At 40.7% G+C, this 17986-nt stretch overlaps 2 protein-coding genes across 4 annotated transcripts; both read left to right on the forward strand.

The window, feature by feature from the left end:
- The first annotated feature begins 504 nt into the window (after positions 1–504).
- LOC102718093 (probable phospholipid-transporting ATPase 4) lies at positions 505–7046 on the forward strand. The gene is made up of 11 exons (XM_040524999.1): positions 505–627; positions 1052–2982; positions 3070–3180; positions 3411–3687; positions 3804–3892; positions 4048–4135; positions 4218–4427; positions 4500–4625; positions 4746–4844; positions 4941–5132; positions 5988–7046. The coding sequence occupies exons 2-11, from the start codon at positions 1172–1174 to the stop codon at positions 6642–6644; spliced, it is 3660 nt and encodes a 1219-aa protein (XP_040380933.1). The 5' UTR covers positions 505–627; positions 1052–1171; the 3' UTR covers positions 6645–7046.
- Positions 7047–11233: 4187 nt separating this feature from the next.
- On the forward strand, positions 11234–16063 carry LOC102718373 (zinc transporter 10-like). Of its 3 annotated transcripts, none has more exons than XM_040525343.1 (8): positions 11234–11605; positions 11812–11860; positions 11946–12676; positions 12986–13135; positions 13238–14347; positions 14969–15304; positions 15377–15450; positions 15619–16063. In XM_040525343.1, exons 1-5 carry the CDS (start codon positions 11591–11593, stop codon positions 13541–13543), a joined length of 1251 nt encoding a protein of 416 aa, XP_040381277.1. In that variant the 5' UTR covers positions 11234–11590; the 3' UTR covers positions 13544–14347; positions 14969–15304; positions 15377–15450; positions 15619–16063. The 3 variants fall into 3 exon arrangements, with proteins under 3 accessions (XP_040381277.1, XP_040381276.1, XP_040381275.1); XM_040525342.1 differs by having other exon boundaries at positions 14969–15269; XM_040525341.1 differs by having other exon boundaries at positions 14969–15450.
- The last annotated feature ends 1923 nt before the right edge of the window (positions 16064–17986 follow it).

The following is a 17986-nucleotide window of genomic DNA, read 5'->3' on the forward strand; positions in this document are numbered from 1 at the left end:
AAATCTTTTAAGCCCAATTAGATGATGATTAGCCACAAGTGCTACAGTAACCCACATACGCTAATAACGGATTACTTAAGCTTAAAAGATTTTGTCTCGCAGTTTCTATATGAGCCGTAAAATTTGTTTTTTCATTCGTGTCCGAAAACTCCTTCCGATATTCGGTCAGACATCTGGTGTGATACCCAAAAATTTTCATTTTCCCAACTAAACACCCTCTTGGTTTATATTGTTATTATAAAGTTAGTTCTGAAAAATTGTAAAAATATCATAGTGGCATCCTGCACTTTAGGCTAAATCAATAGCAAATTTACAATGCCCCTAAATATAAACACGACCTCGCTAAGTGGCGGAGTTAATTAAAAAAATCGATAACCCAAAACTCAATTAATTTAATATAATACTATAATTTAATTTACTTAGTCTTGTCTGTTTGGGTGCGTAGCTCCCCACCTCCTTCCCTCTCCTCCTCCCTCCCTCCTCCCTTCTCGCTCCGCCCCCCAATCTCCAGCTCGCCTCCCGCCCCGGACCCCACGCCCGCGTCGCCGGCCACCGCGCGCGCGTCGCGTCGCGCGTCCCGAGGAGGGATCGGACGGCCGCCTCCACCCGCCGGGCTCGCCTTCCCAGGTCGGCCACGCACCCCCTGAACTCCCCCTCCTCCTCCTCCTCTCCTCGCCTCGGCTGGAGGATGAGATTGCTGATGCTGCTGCCTCTGGTGTTGCTCGGTTCTCTCCGGGTTTCTTCTGGCGTTTTGGTTCTCCGCGCGTTTGCGGGGTTCTTTTTTTTTTTTAGCTGTTTTGGGGTTGTTGATGGTGCTCATTTTTGTTTTTTTTGGGTTCTCTTCCGTTTGCGAATTTGGGAGGTGATTACGGTTCGCGCGGAATGCGGGTGCAATTTAGGCGTGGTATTGTCTCGCGGATTGGGAGATTTGGATATTTGAGGATTTTTTTTAAGAAAAAATTGGGACGAGATGTCTCCATCTATTGTGGGGGGTTGCTTGTTTTGAAATTTTTGAGCTCGCGAGATCACAATCTGATTCCCCATTCCCCAGGTAGGTCGAATTCGAGTCGCACGCCGTGGGGATCCCGTCAAATCCGGCGAAGATTTGACCGGGGCGAGGCGCCAATGCCGGGCTACGCCTAGCCGGAATCGGAGGCCCGGGCGTCGAGGTATGGGCCGTACCGGCGGGCGGCGGCGCGACCGCCTGCGATGGAGCAAGCTCTACACCTTCAACTGCTTCCGCTCCTCGGCCACCGCCGAGGCCGCGGGGCCCTCCGCCGTCGGCGGCAGCGCCGTGGGCGGCCCGGGGTTCACGCGCGTCGTCCACTGCAACGACTCCGCCGTGCACCGCCGCAAGCCGTTCAAGTACCCGACCAACTACATCTCCACCACCAAGTACAACGTCCTCACCTTCCTCCCCAAGGCCATCTTCGAGCAGTTCCGCCGCGTCGCCAACCTCTACTTCCTCCTCACCGCCATCCTCTCGCTCACCCCGGTGTGCCCCTTCTCCGCCGTCAGCATGATCGCGCCGCTGGCCTTTGTCGTTGGCCTCAGTATGCTCAAGGAAGGGGTGGAGGACTGGCGGCGATTCATGCAGGACATGAAAGTGAACAACCGCAAGGTTTTCGTCCACAAGGGCGACGGTGAATTCGAGTACCGCCACTGGGAGGACCTTGCTGTCGGTGATGTGGTCAAGGTTGAGAAGGACCAGTTCTTCCCTGCTGATCTACTACTGTTGTCCTCGAGTTATGAGGATGGCATTTGCTATGTTGAGACTATGAACCTTGACGGTGAGACGAACCTCAAGGTAAAGAGGTCACTTGAGGTTACACTGCCATTGGAAGAGGATGAGTCATTTAAGGATTTCGGTGGAGTGATAAGGTGTGAGGACCCAAACCCAAGCTTGTACACCTTCATTGGTAACCTTGAGTATGAGAGGCAGATATATGCCATTGATCCGTTTCAGATACTTCTGAGGGACTCGAAGCTGAGGAATACATCCTTTATCTATGGAGTGGTCGTTTTTACTGGCCATGACAGCAAGGTGATGCAGAACTCAACTGAGTCGCCATCCAAGAGGAGCACAATCGAAAAGAAGATGGATTTTATCATATATATTTTGTTTACTGTATTGGTTCTGATATCACTTATCAGTTCGATAGGATTTGCAGTGAGGATCAAGTATGATTTGCCCAACTGGTGGTACTTGCAGCCAGAGAAGTCCAATAAATTGGATGATCCAACGCGTCCTGCTCTTTCTGGGATATTCCATCTCATTACAGCACTCATTCTTTATGGGTATTTGATTCCTATCTCGCTGTATGTCTCAATTGAACTTGTGAAGGTATTGCAAGCACATTTCATAAATCAGGACATTCATATGTTTGATGAGGATACTGGCAATACTGCTCAGGCGCGGACGTCAAACTTGAATGAGGAGCTTGGCCAGGTTCATACAATTTTGTCAGATAAGACTGGCACTTTGACCTGTAATCAGATGGATTTCTTGAAATGTTCGATTGCTGGGGTTTCATATGGCGTGGGTTCAAGTGAAGTTGAAATCGCAGCTGCAAAACAGATGGCGTCAGGCGATGATGACCAAGATATTCATGTACAAGACGTGTGGGAGAATAATGAGGATGAAATACAGCTAGTGGAAGGAGTAACCTTCAGTGTTGGAAAGACCCGAAAGTCCTCAATAAAAGGTTTTAGTTTTGAGGATGACCGTCTTATGGAAGGGAACTGGACTAAGGAGCCAAATTCTTCTATGGTTCTTCTGTTCTTCAGAATACTTGCTCTTTGTCACACTGCAATTCCCGAGGTCAATGAGGCAACTGGCACTCTTACGTATGAAGCAGAATCACCTGATGAGGGGGCTTTCCTTGTGGCAGCCAGAGAATTCGGATTTGAATTTTTCAAGAGAACACAATCAAGTGTCTTTGTCAGGGAGAAATTTGCCTCTTCTAATGGCCCAATCGAGAGGTTGCCTATTAGCATTTCTTGTTGCATATATTGTTAACTGGTCCTATTCTCTATGTTTTTTCCTTAGTCCTTTGATCGGATTTTCAGGGAGTTCAAGGTCCTCAATCTATTGGAATTCAACAGCAAAAGAAAACGAATGTCAGTAATTCTGAAGGATGAAGATGGGCAAATTCTTCTTTTTTGCAAAGGAGCAGATAGGTACGATTTTGTACCAAATATTTTCTTTGCTGTTGCTCGTGTCTTAATGTTAGGTGTCAACATGCATAGGTACTTGTGCTTCATCTTGATATTCAGGAGCTCAAAATAGTAACTTACAAAGTGTTGCTGAAGATGAACTTGCATAGTTAATAACTTGCTTGTATAACATGCTTGGTTATTTATGCTTTGGCTTGATTATCTTTCATTGTTCTTTTTTCCCAACTTTGCAGTATCATATTTGAAAGACTGGCGAAAAATGGAAGGGTGTTTGAACCTGATACGAGCAAGCATCTCAATGATTATGGTGAGGCAGGCTTGCGGACACTGGCTCTATCATACAGAGTGCTCGATGAATCAGAATATTCCTCTTGGAATGCTGAATTTCTTAAAGCAAAGACCACTATTGGACCTGACAGAGAATTGCAACTTGAGCGAGTCTCAGATTTGATTGAAAAAGACCTGATCCTTGTTGGTGCAACTGCAGTAGAGGACAAACTGCAAAAAGGGGTGGGATTTGATGTCTTATTTTTTGTGTCGAGAATGGGAAAGATATGTTATTTGGTCTTGCTGTCATGCAAGTAACATTTTTGACTTATTTCATGATATGTCTCACATTCTATCAGGTTCCTCAGTGCATAGATCGTTTGGCACAAGCAGGTCTCAAGATCTGGGTTCTGACAGGTGATAAGATGGAAACTGCAATTAACATTGGGTAAGTTCTTGCATGGTGGAGCCTTTCCAGACCAAAAAAGATTTGTTCTCAATGATACCATCTGTAAATCCAGATACTGCATTTATGCTCTCTTTTTATCTCTAAAGGATGATAATATGTTTATTCTGAATGTTTTGTACATATCTTCTTTGCAGATACGCATGCAGTTTATTGAGGCAAGGCATGAGACAGATATGTTTATCAATAGCCACTGGTGACCAAGTAGCCCAGGATGCAAACAAGGTACCTTTGTATGCATTTTTTCTCTAGTACACAGTAATTTTCTTTATTTTAGGGTTTGCTTTCATCTTTAACAACTGATCAGGCTGCAAAGGAGAGTCTCATGTTGCAAATTGCCAATGGTTCACAAATGGTCAAGCTAGAGAAGGATCCTGATGCAGCATTTGCTCTAGTTATTGATGGAAAAGCTCTTACATTTGCTTTGGAAGATGACATGAAGCATATGTTCCTGAATCTTGCAATAGAGTGTGCTTCTGTCATATGTTGTCGTGTGTCTCCGAAGCAGAAAGCACTGGTAATTTCATCTAAGTCTGTGATCTGGATTTTCTATAAGCCAAAGCTAAGTATGTTTGCATTCATTTTGCAGGTGACCCGACTGGTCAAAGAAGGTATTGGAAAAACTACGTTAGCAATAGGTGATGGTGCAAACGATGTAGGCATGATTCAAGAAGCTGATATAGGAGTTGGTATAAGTGGGGTAGAGGGCATGCAGGTTTGTCATCCAAATTGCTATGGTCCTCTACATATCCTAGTGTGGTGCTTCTTTGAGATAGCAGTAAGGATATGTCATACCAGTTAGATTTTACTGACAATGGCTTCTTTTATTTGCTAGGCTGTGATGGCTAGTGATTTTTCTATATCTCAATTCCGGTTCCTTGAGAGATTACTTGTTGTCCATGGCCATTGGTGCTATAAGAGAATTGCGCAAATGGTACTGTTTCATTTTTTTAACATCCTATTGGATTATATTTGTATTAAAGTTGGAGTTTAGTGTACTGACTACCATGTCTTGTTTTATCAACTGCAGATCTGCTACTTCTTCTACAAGAATATTGCTTTTGGACTTACTATATTTTACTTTGAGGCATTTGCTGGATTTTCTGGTCAATCAGTTTATGATGATTGGTTTATGCTGCTCTTCAATGTTGTTCTTACCTCACTGCCTGTTATCTCACTTGGAGTATTTGAGCAGGATGTTTCATCTGAAATCTGCTTACAGGTTTGTTATAGAATCGCCAACTTATTTTGAATATATCATATATGGCTTATGAGACGGTTTATCAAACCTTGTTTCTTTCAACTTTGCTTCATTCTGCACTTAATAAAATGGTGTCATAGTTGGATTATCTGGTTCAGTTATTCAATTGTCCAAAATAGAAGGCACAAGTCTATGTCAGTTTGTTGTACCTTAATATCTATGGTTGTAAAATATGATGTGTTTGAAATATGCAACTAGCAAAAGTTCTTGTAGAAAGAACTGCATAATAGTATCATAAATACTGAACAACCGTTAACAAATGTGTCTTAGATTATCTGTGCTGCCAATGTTATGCTGGGAATTTGACTAAAAATTCTCCAACTGAGTCACCAATAAATGTGTCAGTGCAAACCACAAATTTTCGTCCTTAGTTTCCTTATGAAAATAGACGAAAATACAAGTATGTAATTAATAGAGTTATTAAGTTTTAAAAGACAGAAGATTATATATTCACGGTAGTATATTCAGTTCGTTTCATTTTCGTTTACATGATAGTACTTGTTTACTATTGTATTTATTCCAAAACAATTCTGTCAAAATTTCAACCAAATGCAAATGCACACCAATATGATCCATACTAAAATGGTTAGGTGATGCCAATTGTAATAAAGTAAATCTTATCTAAGCTAAACTATGGGTAGCTTTCATTTCTGCCAGTAAATATTTGTTCCTTTTTACTTTCTGATCCTGGTGGTACCACATAATCCTTCATCAGGTCCTTCACACATTAGGACCTGGTCAGGGCTATCTGGATGTCCATCGGTGGTACTACGCCTTACGTCATCCACTAACATGGCATAATTTTGCATTGTGCAGTTCCCAGCATTATATCAGCAAGGACCAAATAACCTTTTCTTTGATTGGTACCGGATTTTAGGATGGATGGCGAATGGCCTTTACTCATCTCTGGCCATCTTCTTCCTCAACATCTGTATATTCTATGATCAGGCGATCCGTTCTGGAGGACAGACTGCGGACATGGCTGCAGTGGGAACTACTATGTTCACCTGCATCATCTGTGCTGTTAACATGCAAATTGCTCTGACAATGAGCCATTTCACCTGGATTCAACACCTCTTTGTTTGGGGCAGCGTAGGAACTTGGTACCTGTTCATAATTGTCTATGGCTCAGCGTTGAGATCCCGTGACAATTACCAGATTCTATTGGAAGTTCTTGGGCCTGCTCCCTTGTACTGGGCAGCAACACTTCTGGTGACTGCTGCTTGCAACATCCCCTACCTGATTCACATATCCTACCAGAGATCATGCAATCCACTTGATCACCATGTGATTCAAGAGATCAAGTACCTGAAGAAAGATGTCGAAGACCAAACAATGTGGAAGAGGGAGCGGTCGAAGGCTCGGCAGCGGACAAAGATCGGTTTCACTGCGAGGGTCGATGCGAAGATCAAGCACATCAGGGGGAAGTTGCATAAAAAGGCCCCATCCTTAACTATCCATACTGTATCGTAGGACATCTGAGTCATCTGACCGGCATATCGACAGTAGTTTTCACCTTACTTTTCTCGTGCGAGGCAGCGGTTTTTGGCTTCTCCCAGCTATACAGCGAAATTCTCTCTCTTTTTTTCCCTCTTAATTTTCTGATCATATTGGATTTTTTTTTCTCCGTTCGTGTAAGAAATATTGGGGTTGTGATTGGTGGCATTTCCCCGAGTAGTTCCAAAGCCAGCCATGTAAAAAGTATAGCTCTTTTCAGTTGGAAGAACCTCTCTAGATAGCTGACAATATATGTATATCTGCAATTTTGCTTAAATTTTTTGTGGCTCTCTGCTGTAATTATTCGTTATTAATATCTGTAGTAGTAATTGTAGTATCTTATTACCAGTATTATTTCTTCCTAGTGCCTAATTTAAATGGGGCTTGAAGGTACTCGTGAATTTCCTTGCGCAAAATCTGCAAACAGGCTGGTGGGTGGGAGGGAAGTTCTTTGCTCCACTAGATTTGAATCTACTATGAAAATGCTGCTCAAATTTACATTTCCCTCGAGGAAATGCCTATATGTTATTTCACCATCGCTCTCTGCATAGACCATTCAGTTCCTTTGTCTGAGCTTATTGTTCTTCCTGCTAAGACATTCCCAGGCGAATTACATGGACCAAGAAATAGAAATCCAGATTAGTTTACACAAAAGAGTTTATTATTGTCAGATGCTCAGATCGATAAGGCAAAGAAGAGGTTTCCAATATGAAGAAATGTGGTGAAAACATGATGATTATGGGGAATAATGGTGGAGGATGCCTGGGAAGCGATTGAATACCTAGGCTTAAAGCGCAAACGGATCGAGGAAAAAACTTCCTTGCGTCACAAAAAAGAAAGAAATTGTGGAGTACTGAGGTTTTTGGTTTAGTGAAGGAGACAAAAGAAAACTGCCATGGCAAAACTAGAGGCCCTTGCCTCCATTTTTTTTTTTTTGAGTTTCGACCATGAAAAAGAAATTAAGCACCTGCTCCATATGGTAATGGTAGGGAGGAAAATTATGTATAAACAGTGCTCACGTACGTCAGGATTGGCTCGAAGGTGGGGGAAACAGATAAGAGAGTATTTTTAGGATTTGTCAAGGGAACTGAGAAGATTAAACGGGAGTGTTTTGCAAAACCGATGATGGAACGAGAGCAGCCAAACTCATATTTCTTAGCTATTCTTATGATTAATCAACCTACGAAACTAAAAGATGATCATAATGGTTAGTAGCTCTGTCATTTACTTGTTAGCTTGTTTGCCCGTATCCAAAATTTAAATTTTAAAACTTATTTTTAGAGTTGATCTTAAGGTGTTCTTACTATAGATTATAGCATTTTCTTTTAAATACTTAAAAGTACAGATAAAAAGAATTAATCATCAATTATTTTTTTGATTCGGTTCATTTTTCATTCATTTTCTTTATTTTATTTTCAATTAGTGTTAACATTATTTATAAAAATTTAGAATCAATACTATATTGCAAGTTAACTCTTAAGAGTTTATACTTGGTTTATCATGTTAGTGATATTTATTTGTGTTATTTTAGAGGACAAATAATTATAAAATATAAATTACCAATAAAAAAAATTTAGTCAAAATTTTCTATGGTGCCGAGTTCGTCTAGTGCCCTCGAAATTATTGAATCGACCATGTCCGTTCCTATTTAGGTTCATCCATATAAACGTGGTGAGGATCAGAAAGTCATATACTTGCTCCGTTCCAAAATATAAGGCACAATCATATTTTATACAAAGAACAAAAAACACTTAATCATATATTTACTTGGTATAAACTAGCTAATACATGATATCTATTTTTTATTTAGTTTATTATTTACCAATGCATGTAGATATGTAATTAATGCGCGCCTTATATTTTGAAACATAGGAGTAAAGCAGTTGCGCCATATATTTTGGAACAGAGGAGTAATATGAAAAGCAGTTGCGCCATATATTTTGGAACAGAGGAGTAATATGAAACGAAGTTAATATTTACTTTGTACGGTAACGAGAATTGCAAAGAGGCTATGCAGTTTGTGGGGTTGATTGTTTGGTTTTTTAATGTTATATTTGTAAAAAAATTTATGAATAAAAAATTTATATATGTATTTTTAGCTATCTAAAAATTAGGGTTAGAAAATAAACTTTGGTAAAAGCTCTAAAATTAATTTAAAATTTAAGGTTAAAAATCTAAATATTAGCTATAAGCACAAGTGAAAAGCCAAAAAGCTAGGACGTATGATTAGATGAATAAGGAATTGGTTCGATACCTGTTGCTCCTTTTTAAATAGGAGCGAGAAAGGTCCCTAGACCAGATGGACCTCATACTGAAAATACAAAACCCGGAGCCCCGGAGGTGCCCTATCCATCGAGAGTGACGAGTCATCATAATGTTTTATACTCTCCCTGTTCAAAAAAACTTTGTTTTCTAGTTTATTGACCATCCATTTTATTTTAAAAACTATTAAAAAGTTTAAAAAATAGTCACGTGTAAATTATTATTCATATTTTATCATCTATTTTTTAATAACGGAGTCGAACATTATATTAAAAAAACTTATTTTGAAACATAGAGAGTATAAAATAGTATCAAAGGCAAGTACTCCATGCATCTTACTAGGATTCACAATGCAATGATTAGGATGATATCTATATAATTAAATGAGTTGTCATATAAGATATAATATGATGTAACAAATGATTAAATGAAAAAAAAACCATACATGTTTTCTATACAATATCAAGCATAATGAGAGATAAGTAGCATTAAATTCAAATATCAATTAGTAGTGTTTGTGAAAAAAATTATAAATAAATGTTTTATATACGTGTTCTTAGTAATTAAAAAATTAAACTATGATAAAAAATATTCAAAATTAACTCTAGCTTCATAGTTGAAAATTTAAATTTTAGCACGCTAGGGGTGAATGTCTTCATCACCTATGAGTACGTCATACGCTGCAGTGCCAGAAATCGAAAACCGGACGTGATGAAGTCATAAAATCGAGTAGAATGGTAATTTCTGAGGGTTGGGTTGCCGTGAGTTTAAAGTGCGTGCATGTTTAAATATTGGTCAAACTCTATTATATACGCCCTTGCTAGAGTATTTCACTATAAATTTGTTTCTTTATATATATAATTAACTAGCAAGGTACTCATGCATTAGCAACGGAATATCCAAATTATATATAAATATATGCGTAAGAACAAGACATGGTGTACTCTCTACTAAGATTTTTCAACCTAGTACCATATATATAATGTATTACCTCTCTTTCAGTTATAAAATATTCTGATTGTTTCTAAATTTATATATCTTCCTAAATTTATATGCATTGTATAAAGTGATCAATAAATGCATATACGGGGCTTAAATAATCTTAGAATGGAGAGTACTGGCAGGTATCTAATGTATACTGGATTGGGTTGTTACGTTTTGGAACCAGGGGTACACATACACCCAGCCTCATCGTTTTGCTCCTAATAAGCATAAGCAAAATCATTTATTAATACTTAAAAAATAATTTATGAGTAAAACTTTTATATAATATATATTTTTAGTGATCTAAAACCAATATTAAAAAATAAACTACGATAATAAAATACTAAAATTAACTCTAAATTTAAGTATTGAGGACATAATTTTGAGTTACCACACCCTACCTAGCAAACGCCAAACAACCCAAAAACATACGCGTACTTAGAATATTACCATTCAAATCCTTGTTTGACAATTTTGTCCTAAATCAAAACTGTCGCAAAGAAGCCCCAAATATTCCCCAAGACAAGCAGATGCAGATCGACCGCTGGAGGCACGTGCAATGCAAATTACTCCAATGTCTCCTGGCGATGCAATCATGCAAATGGTTATTATTTCTATTCCAAATTATGAGATGTTCTAGTCCTCTATATTTATATATTTATATAGATGCTATATATTATAAAGTCGGGTATAAAAAATATATATAGATCTACTAAACAAATCTAATAAGATAACAAATCTATTATCTCTGTACTAAAATAATTTTATTTTCATTCAACTTTATCAAATACAATTACAACTATCCCTACTAAATCTATTACTCCCTCCGTTTTATAATATAAATATATTTGATCATTTCTCTTATTTAAAAAATTATGGAAATATCATCTATTTTGCATGTGACTTACTTTATTATCAAAAGAACTTTAAGCACGACTTGTTATTTTTTATATTTATACAAATTTTTTAAATAAGAAGAATGATTGAACGTTGCAACTAAAAAAATCAAACATATTACACTGTGAAACGGATGTAAACGGATGTAAGTACTTATCTATCCTACTAGATCTATTATCAACTTATTTATTCATTCACTTCACATGCTTAAATATAATAATTAATTATAAATAAATTCATTGGAAGACAAACAAAAATGATATTATATGAAGCTGGATGTCGTACAGTAGTAGTACTATTGCAACAACGTCCCCCCGCGCTCTCCCTGGGCATGGGGTCCACAGCTCGGTCGCGCCATAGTGTCGACACGGCCACCGCGGGCCCCACCTGATCCCCGACGCAACGGAGGCATCAGCCAATTGAATCCCCCCAACCGCCCGGAGCCGCTGCCTCGTGGGCCCCGCCGCCGCGCAGCCATGGCTGAGCGCCGCGCGGCCGTACGCCCATGGCGACATCCTCCTCTGACCGCGGGCCCCACCCCTCCTCCCGATCGATGTGTCCGCTTCCTCTTCCTCGCGCGTGGCAGCCTAGCTAGGGCTATATACGCGCGCGCGGCGGCGGGCGGCGAGCGGTGACGCGAGGGCCGCTCGCATCGCATCGTCTCGGGCGGGGCGGGAGCTCGTTTGGATGGGGTGGTGGTGGTGGTGGTGATCGGCGAATTGTTGGAATTTTCTACTCTATTCTATCCATCCATCCGTCCATCCAACACGTTGGCGGGAATGGCGTTCTTCGAGGTGAGGGCGATGAGGCTGCGTCTGCGGCTGCTTTTTCTGCTTCTCCTCTTGTTGCAGCGAGCGTTGGGGGTGGTGTGGTTTGCAACTTTTGCATGTTTGTTTATGGAAGGGTTTTGGTTATGTCGTCATGTGTGTGTGGTTTGTTGTTTTGGTTTTGGTTGCTGGTGTTTTGATCATCTCTCCTCGTGTGTTGCTGTAATCCGCAGGAAATGGTGACGGATTCGTGGTACGTCGTCTACCTCCGCCAGATTGCAGGTAGGGCTGAGGGCTCGATCGGTGGGGATTTTTTCTTTTTTTTTTGGATTTTTGTCGGCTAAACCCTTGGATGATGGCGTGGCAGCGTCGGTACCGGCGTCGAGCTGCGACGCGGCGGCGGGCGGCGACGAGGAGTGCCGCGACGAGCCGGCGGCCCTGCGGCTCAAGATGGTGGCCGTCGCGGCCATCCTCATCGCGGGCGCGGCTGGGGTCGCTATCCCGCTCGTCGGCAGTAGGCGGCGGGGCGGTGGTGGGGGCGGGAGCGCGTCGTCCGGTGGGCTGTTCGTGCTCGCCAAGGCGTTCGCGGCGGGGGTGATCCTCGCCACGGGGTTCGTGCACATGCTGCACGACGCGGAGCACGCGCTCTCCAACCCGTGCCTCCCGGCATCCCCCTGGCGGCGCTTCCCGTTCCCGGGGTTCGTCGCCATGCTCGCCGCGCTCGCCACCCTCGTCGTCGACTTCGTCGGCACCCACTTCTACGAGCGAAAGCACCGCGAGAAGGCCGAGGCCGCGGCCGCCGCAACCGCCCAAGAGGCGGCGGCGGCGCTGCTCGAGGACGGTGCGCTGTCGGGAACCATGGCCACGGCCGGGGACGGCGAAGGAAGGGACGGAGGAGGAGGAGGAGGCGACAAGCGGGACGCCATGCACATCGTCGGGATTCACGCGCATGCGGCCGCGCACCGGCACAGCCATGCGCACGGCCACGGCGTGTGCGATGGGGGAGCTGTGCATGATGGCCACGCGCATGGCCATGGCCACGGCCACGGCCACGGCCACGAGGAGGGCCCGTCCGCTCGCCATGTGGTCGTCTCGCAGGTTCGCACACTGCCAATTTTCCATCATGATATGAAGAGTTGAACACATGATTACCGCGGATAAAACTTTTTCTCCTGAAGGAGGTACATCACTGATTACTGTAGATGCTTGCGGCTGAGTTAACTAAATATTACGTGCGCCAATTCAGCACATTTCTGCTTATTAGACAAATATTATATGACCACAGCTATAGATCTACAGAGAAAAGGCTGGCAATTGCAATTGATATGAAGTACGATATCTTCTGTACATGTTGTAAATCTAATATATGCCGAGGAATGATTTGTTGTGTTATCAATGATCATCAAGATTCTGGAGATGGGAATCGTTTCTCACTCGGTCATCATCGGGCTATCGTTGGGCGTCTCTGAGAGCCCGTGTACCATCAAACCTCTTGTTGCTGCCCTCTCATTCCACCAGTTCTTCGAGGGTTTCGCGTTGGGAGGCTGCATTTCTGAGGTTAATACCTGTTCTCTTTATGCTTTGTGGTTGACATTTCCATGCTAAGGATGTAATATGATTGTGATGTGGTGTCTATTGTCCGTGATTAAATGAGTGCAGGCTGAGTTAAAGAACTTCTCTGCTTTCCTGATGGCTTTCTTCTTTGCTATCACAACACCTGCTGGGATCAGTGTGGGGGCAGCGATTGCATCGTTTTACAATCCCAACAGCCCCAGGGCTTTGGTGGTGGAGGGAATTCTGGACTCAATGTCGGCCGGTATACTGATCTATATGGCATTAGTGGATCTTATTGCTGCTGATTTTCTTAGCCGGAAGATGAGCTGCAACCCAAGGCTTCAAGTGGGCTCATATATAACTCTGTTTCTTGGGGCCATGGCCATGGCAGCCCTGGCCTTATGGGCTTAGTGGGTAGACTTTAAGTAAGATGAGACTTGGGAGAAACTGCTTGCAATGTGCTAGGAGTTTCTCCCTAGGTGCTTGTACTTCTAGAGGAAGATGGGTTCTTCCGTCTTTTCTATCATTGTTCTGTTTATTCGTTCTTTCCATGATGATGGGTTATACAAGTCCCTCTTTTTATTCATACAAAACAAAGTCCCTAATTGGGATTTATTCTGATGAATAGACAAGAGTGATGATTATAGTTCGAGGAATAAAGAGTTCTTGAGTTCAAACCACTTTGCACATGTCCATTTCTTTCTATTGTTATGTATGAGAGGACTTTGCAATCCTTTTGTTACAAGGTTTCAATCTCACTTATGAGTCAATATGGATATTGGAGTAGTGAAATAAACAGCTTAGGTATTTCTTGCCATATTGCTTTGACTGGTAAGTGAGGTCACTGGCTGTCACTAGGATGCTTGGAGTTTTGAAGGAAGATGACATGTTTTATATTTGCATTGTGTCTGTTGCAAACTGTTTGTATTTTTGAACTCAGATATATCAAGTATGAGTTCTCCACGTTGTATTACTTGTACTGATTTATGAATAGATGTGCATTATTCTGGTATTATTTTACCCTGTGGAGTTATTTCAAAATAAAATACAATATGTCGCCATCTTGGTGCTCATTGCTGATGGTGTTTTGCATGTTGTTCAGAAAATGAGCAAGTAAAATGGGGTTTATTTAAATAGACTATTTATGATCTTTTATGTTCACGAGCTGAGGCCCAAGGAAAATTACATTCATACTTAGGCAACTTGTATACGAAGGTAATCCACTTCATGTATTTATATGTTAATTGTGCGTATGACATCTTATCTGTCTTACAAGCTCGTGAAAATTTACTTTTACTTTCAATTTTAAGGTTCTATGTTGTTTTACCCACCAAAACTACTCCTGCACAATTATTATTTTTCATCACTACTAAATACTTAGCAGGGTCTGCTATATTAGTGAAGTTACAGTAAGCACAGATGTTAAAATTCAACTTAGTACAATACAAGGTTTTTCTGTTCATTTGACTATAGTTAGCTAGAGATTACTTGATAACAATCTTTTTTATATGGGTGTCAAATTTTGCTCTTGTTTACCAGGGCCCACCTAATAATTTTTGCTACAAGTGTCGAAAAAAATATCTCTTGTCACTTACTTTTGAGATCAGACTTGTGTCATTTATATATTATATATTCAAGTTAGTAGTAAATTGTAACATCTGTAGAATTTTGATTAGATTACTACCTGTGTCATCAATTTTCTGTAATTGAATGTTTTGTGCTGTTGAACTGTTGAGAATTCCATGTATTAACCCTTGTATTTCTCCCAAGCAAATCTTACAGCCATAGATACAGATACTGATTCATACCGTGGTCATTGATCGTTGTTGATTGCAGGATATCAATAATGGCACGTGAAGCTCGTCCATCAAGAAAGAGGTTTTGTCTTTATGCTGATTCCATCTATTCCTTGGCAATCTTTTGTGCCAGATTTTCCCTGCATATCAAATCTGGAAAGCCTGGGGCCTGGGGGGCATATCTGTTGTCCACAAATAAGGTCCTAGTGATGTTATTAGCTTTGTTGGTCCTTCAGCCATGGCTAAACCTGGAGATATGTTTTCGAGTTCGACATAAATAAATAATCACTATAGCAGACTGTCAGTTCATCAGGTAAACGCAGTTTTGGTGGATAATGCAGGTTAGCTGACCTTGTGACCTTGTGTCATACACTAGGTAAATTCTGTGTTAGTGGATGATATAATTCAGAGCTGATTGACACTAAAGTTGCAACTTCTTGTTCATCAGGTAAATGCTGTGTTGGTGGATAATACAAGTTAGAGTTGATTGACACTAAAGTTCAAACCATCCTAGTTCATCAGGTAAATGGTGTTGGTGAATAATACAAATTATAGCTGATTGTTACTAAAAGTTGCAGACTGTCTAAGTTCTTTGTATTAAGTTATAGCTGACCACTTTTTCATGGGACACTAAAGCCTGATAAGATTGTTAACCGGATATCTTCTGAAAGTTTTTTTTTCTTTTTCCAGGTGAATGAACTACAAGGTGCAATGGCAAGTGATCAAGTATCGAACGTTTTCTTCGTAAGTCGTCGTGTAGGAGTACGACTGTACGAGGCAATGGATTTCTACAGATAGAAGTAAAAAATGAAGATAATGCAATGGGATTATAAGAGTATAAGTTGTTCAGGCATCCGGATACCCAGTATCTGAAGGCAGGATTCAGGGACAGCATGATATGGTTGCCACTAAAGACAGAAGAACCTGGCACACAAACGCCAGTGGTCTGCCGATTATAGCAACTTGCTGAGACATGTTTCAAGACTAAAAGTCAATCTCTTTCTCTTCCTTAGGGTCTGTCTTTACAGACTGCAGTGCATGTGCATGTAAAGTTTTCAGTGGTTACCCGTGGGGGAATATGGTAGCCAATTGTCAAAATAACAATAGAGCACTGTGTCAGCTGGAAATGCGGCAGCCAAACATCATAACACTCTGGGATACCCAGTTCTTTCAAAGATGGATTCGGCAATTCAAATATTTAACTCGACAGCATACTGTCGATCTTTTGTAACTACTGTACATTCCCTACTCTTAATTCAATTCTGATCGAGCTACTTTGGCCGACCCGGCAAAAAACAATTCAAATATTTTTAAGTTTTTTTATGGCATTTGGTCTTGACTCCTGAAACTGGCCATATCACCTTCCAAGAAAAATAAGGATGGGTCAAAAAATAAATATTGATGTGGTTATGAGTTTACGACAAGATTAGGTTCTGAGGTTCTTCTACTGGTTATCAGTAGGACAAGAAAGTTTTCATGAAGCTGCTTATCCCGTTAATCAAGCCATCCTCCTTATTATGTTTAAGTTCAACTGTTTAAGCAGTTAAGCTTCAGATTTTTCTTCTTAGGGCTTACTAACATGTTTGCTTTGCTCTTGTGCCAATCGAGCAATTTTGGACTTGATAGCTGTACCTGCAGTCTGCCCTAAAATGCACCAGTGAAATCTGCAGTTCTGCACTCGATGAGGTGATGACTGGTGTGACCTGGATCCTGAGGTGACGGGGCTAGCAAATTGCATTTGTCATATGCAGCAGCAGGTGCTCTATGACTCTTAGACAGTGTTGGTCTCAGTGGTGCAGCGGATGGCATTTGTCAGAGTATTCGATTCAATTCAATGAGCATGATATACCTGCATGCCAGGTGCTCAATGGGAAGCTGATGAGAAACCAAATTTTGATAGAAACAGAGCCTGCTAGCTTGCTACCTGCTGAATAAAGACGTTTCGATTTGATTGTAAGTTAAACTTCTTCAAGTTTAATGAAAACACACCAAATCTATAACCCCAAGATAGTTTTCATAATTGAATATATTTTTAGTATAATTATTGTGTTAAAAATGTTGCTGCAGTTTTTATATAAATTTCATCAAACTTGACTTACAAAAAAATCAAAACTTCTTATAATCTGAAAAAGGAGAAATTAATACAACTGAATACTACCAGTACTACCTTTTTCCATGTCTAGCTGGCTAGCAGGCTATCTTCTCCTAGGTTGATACTCCATCCATACTAAAATAAAACTGTTCTTACCATTTTTTTTAAAAAATGTAGTTATTTTTATCTACCCACTCACTTAAACAATCATAATCATTCTTCATTTATTTTCCATCTGCATTCTCTTAACCAATTACAAACTCCCTCCAATTAGGGTATACGTGGCTGACTCGTAAACTAACTTATAAGCCAATTAAGTACCTCTAATAATTTATACCTAATTTACCAATACTTGTGCTCCAACTCTAGAAATGCTTATATTGTGAGATAGAGCAAGTATATATTATCTTTATTTCAAAAAGACTTAATTTTTAGCTTTCTCCATTTATCCCTAAAATACTTTATTTCTTGAGCAATTATTATGTTGAAGTTTGGTAAAATGGAGGACAAATATATTGAAGTTTGAAAAAGTAGGGAATAAATACATTGGGATTTGAAGAAGCGAGAGCATTATATTCTTTATGGTTTTATATCGATTTGTATAAGGTGAGTTAAAAATGAAGTCTTTTTGATACATAGGAGTTTAACCAGAAGAACTGGGTTGATTCATTCACATGTGTGACCAAGAGTGATAACCAGGGCTTGGACTATTGGTACAAGCTTGACCTGGACTTAAGCCTTCCCTGTCAGAAGATGCTCCTGCACAGCAGCTGGAACCCAAGTGAGATTCCAGTGCTTAACCATTTTCAGACTTTCAGATTCCATGGCGCAGGACACAGATCTGAAGGCTGGTTTATTTCACCGGCCGCATCTGTTTGGGGTAAAATCCATGAGCCAACATGCTGCTCCCTGTTCTGAACATGCAGCCAGAGTGCTTACAAGACGAGTGCGAGCAAAAAAAAAAAA

The sequence above is a fragment of the Oryza brachyantha genome, chromosome 6 (assembly GCF_000231095.2).
Source record: "Oryza brachyantha chromosome 6, ObraRS2, whole genome shotgun sequence".
Classification (NCBI taxonomy): domain Eukaryota; kingdom Viridiplantae; phylum Streptophyta; class Magnoliopsida; order Poales; family Poaceae; genus Oryza; species Oryza brachyantha.

What these genes read in the sequence shown, in the direction of transcription:
- LOC102718093 (XM_040524999.1), top strand. Translation starts at nt 1,172, where the DNA reads ATGGGCCGTACCGGCGGGCGGCGGCGCGACCGCCTGCGATGGAGCAAG. An exon ending in GAAACTGCAATTAACATTGG is followed by an intron (nt 3,893 to 4,047) that starts GTAAGTTCTTGC and finishes TCTTCTTTGCAG; the next exon opens with ATACGCATGCAGTTTATTGA. An exon ending in TAGCCCAGGATGCAAACAAG is followed by an intron (nt 4,136 to 4,217) that starts GTACCTTTGTAT and finishes ACAACTGATCAG; the next exon opens with GCTGCAAAGGAGAGTCTCAT.
- LOC102718373 (XM_040525341.1), top strand. An exon ending in GCCATGTGGTCGTCTCGCAG is followed by an intron (nt 12,677 to 12,985) that starts GTTCGCACACTG and finishes ATGATCATCAAG; the next exon opens with ATTCTGGAGATGGGAATCGT. An exon ending in TGGGAGGCTGCATTTCTGAG is followed by an intron (nt 13,136 to 13,237) that starts GTTAATACCTGT and finishes AAATGAGTGCAG; the next exon opens with GCTGAGTTAAAGAACTTCTC.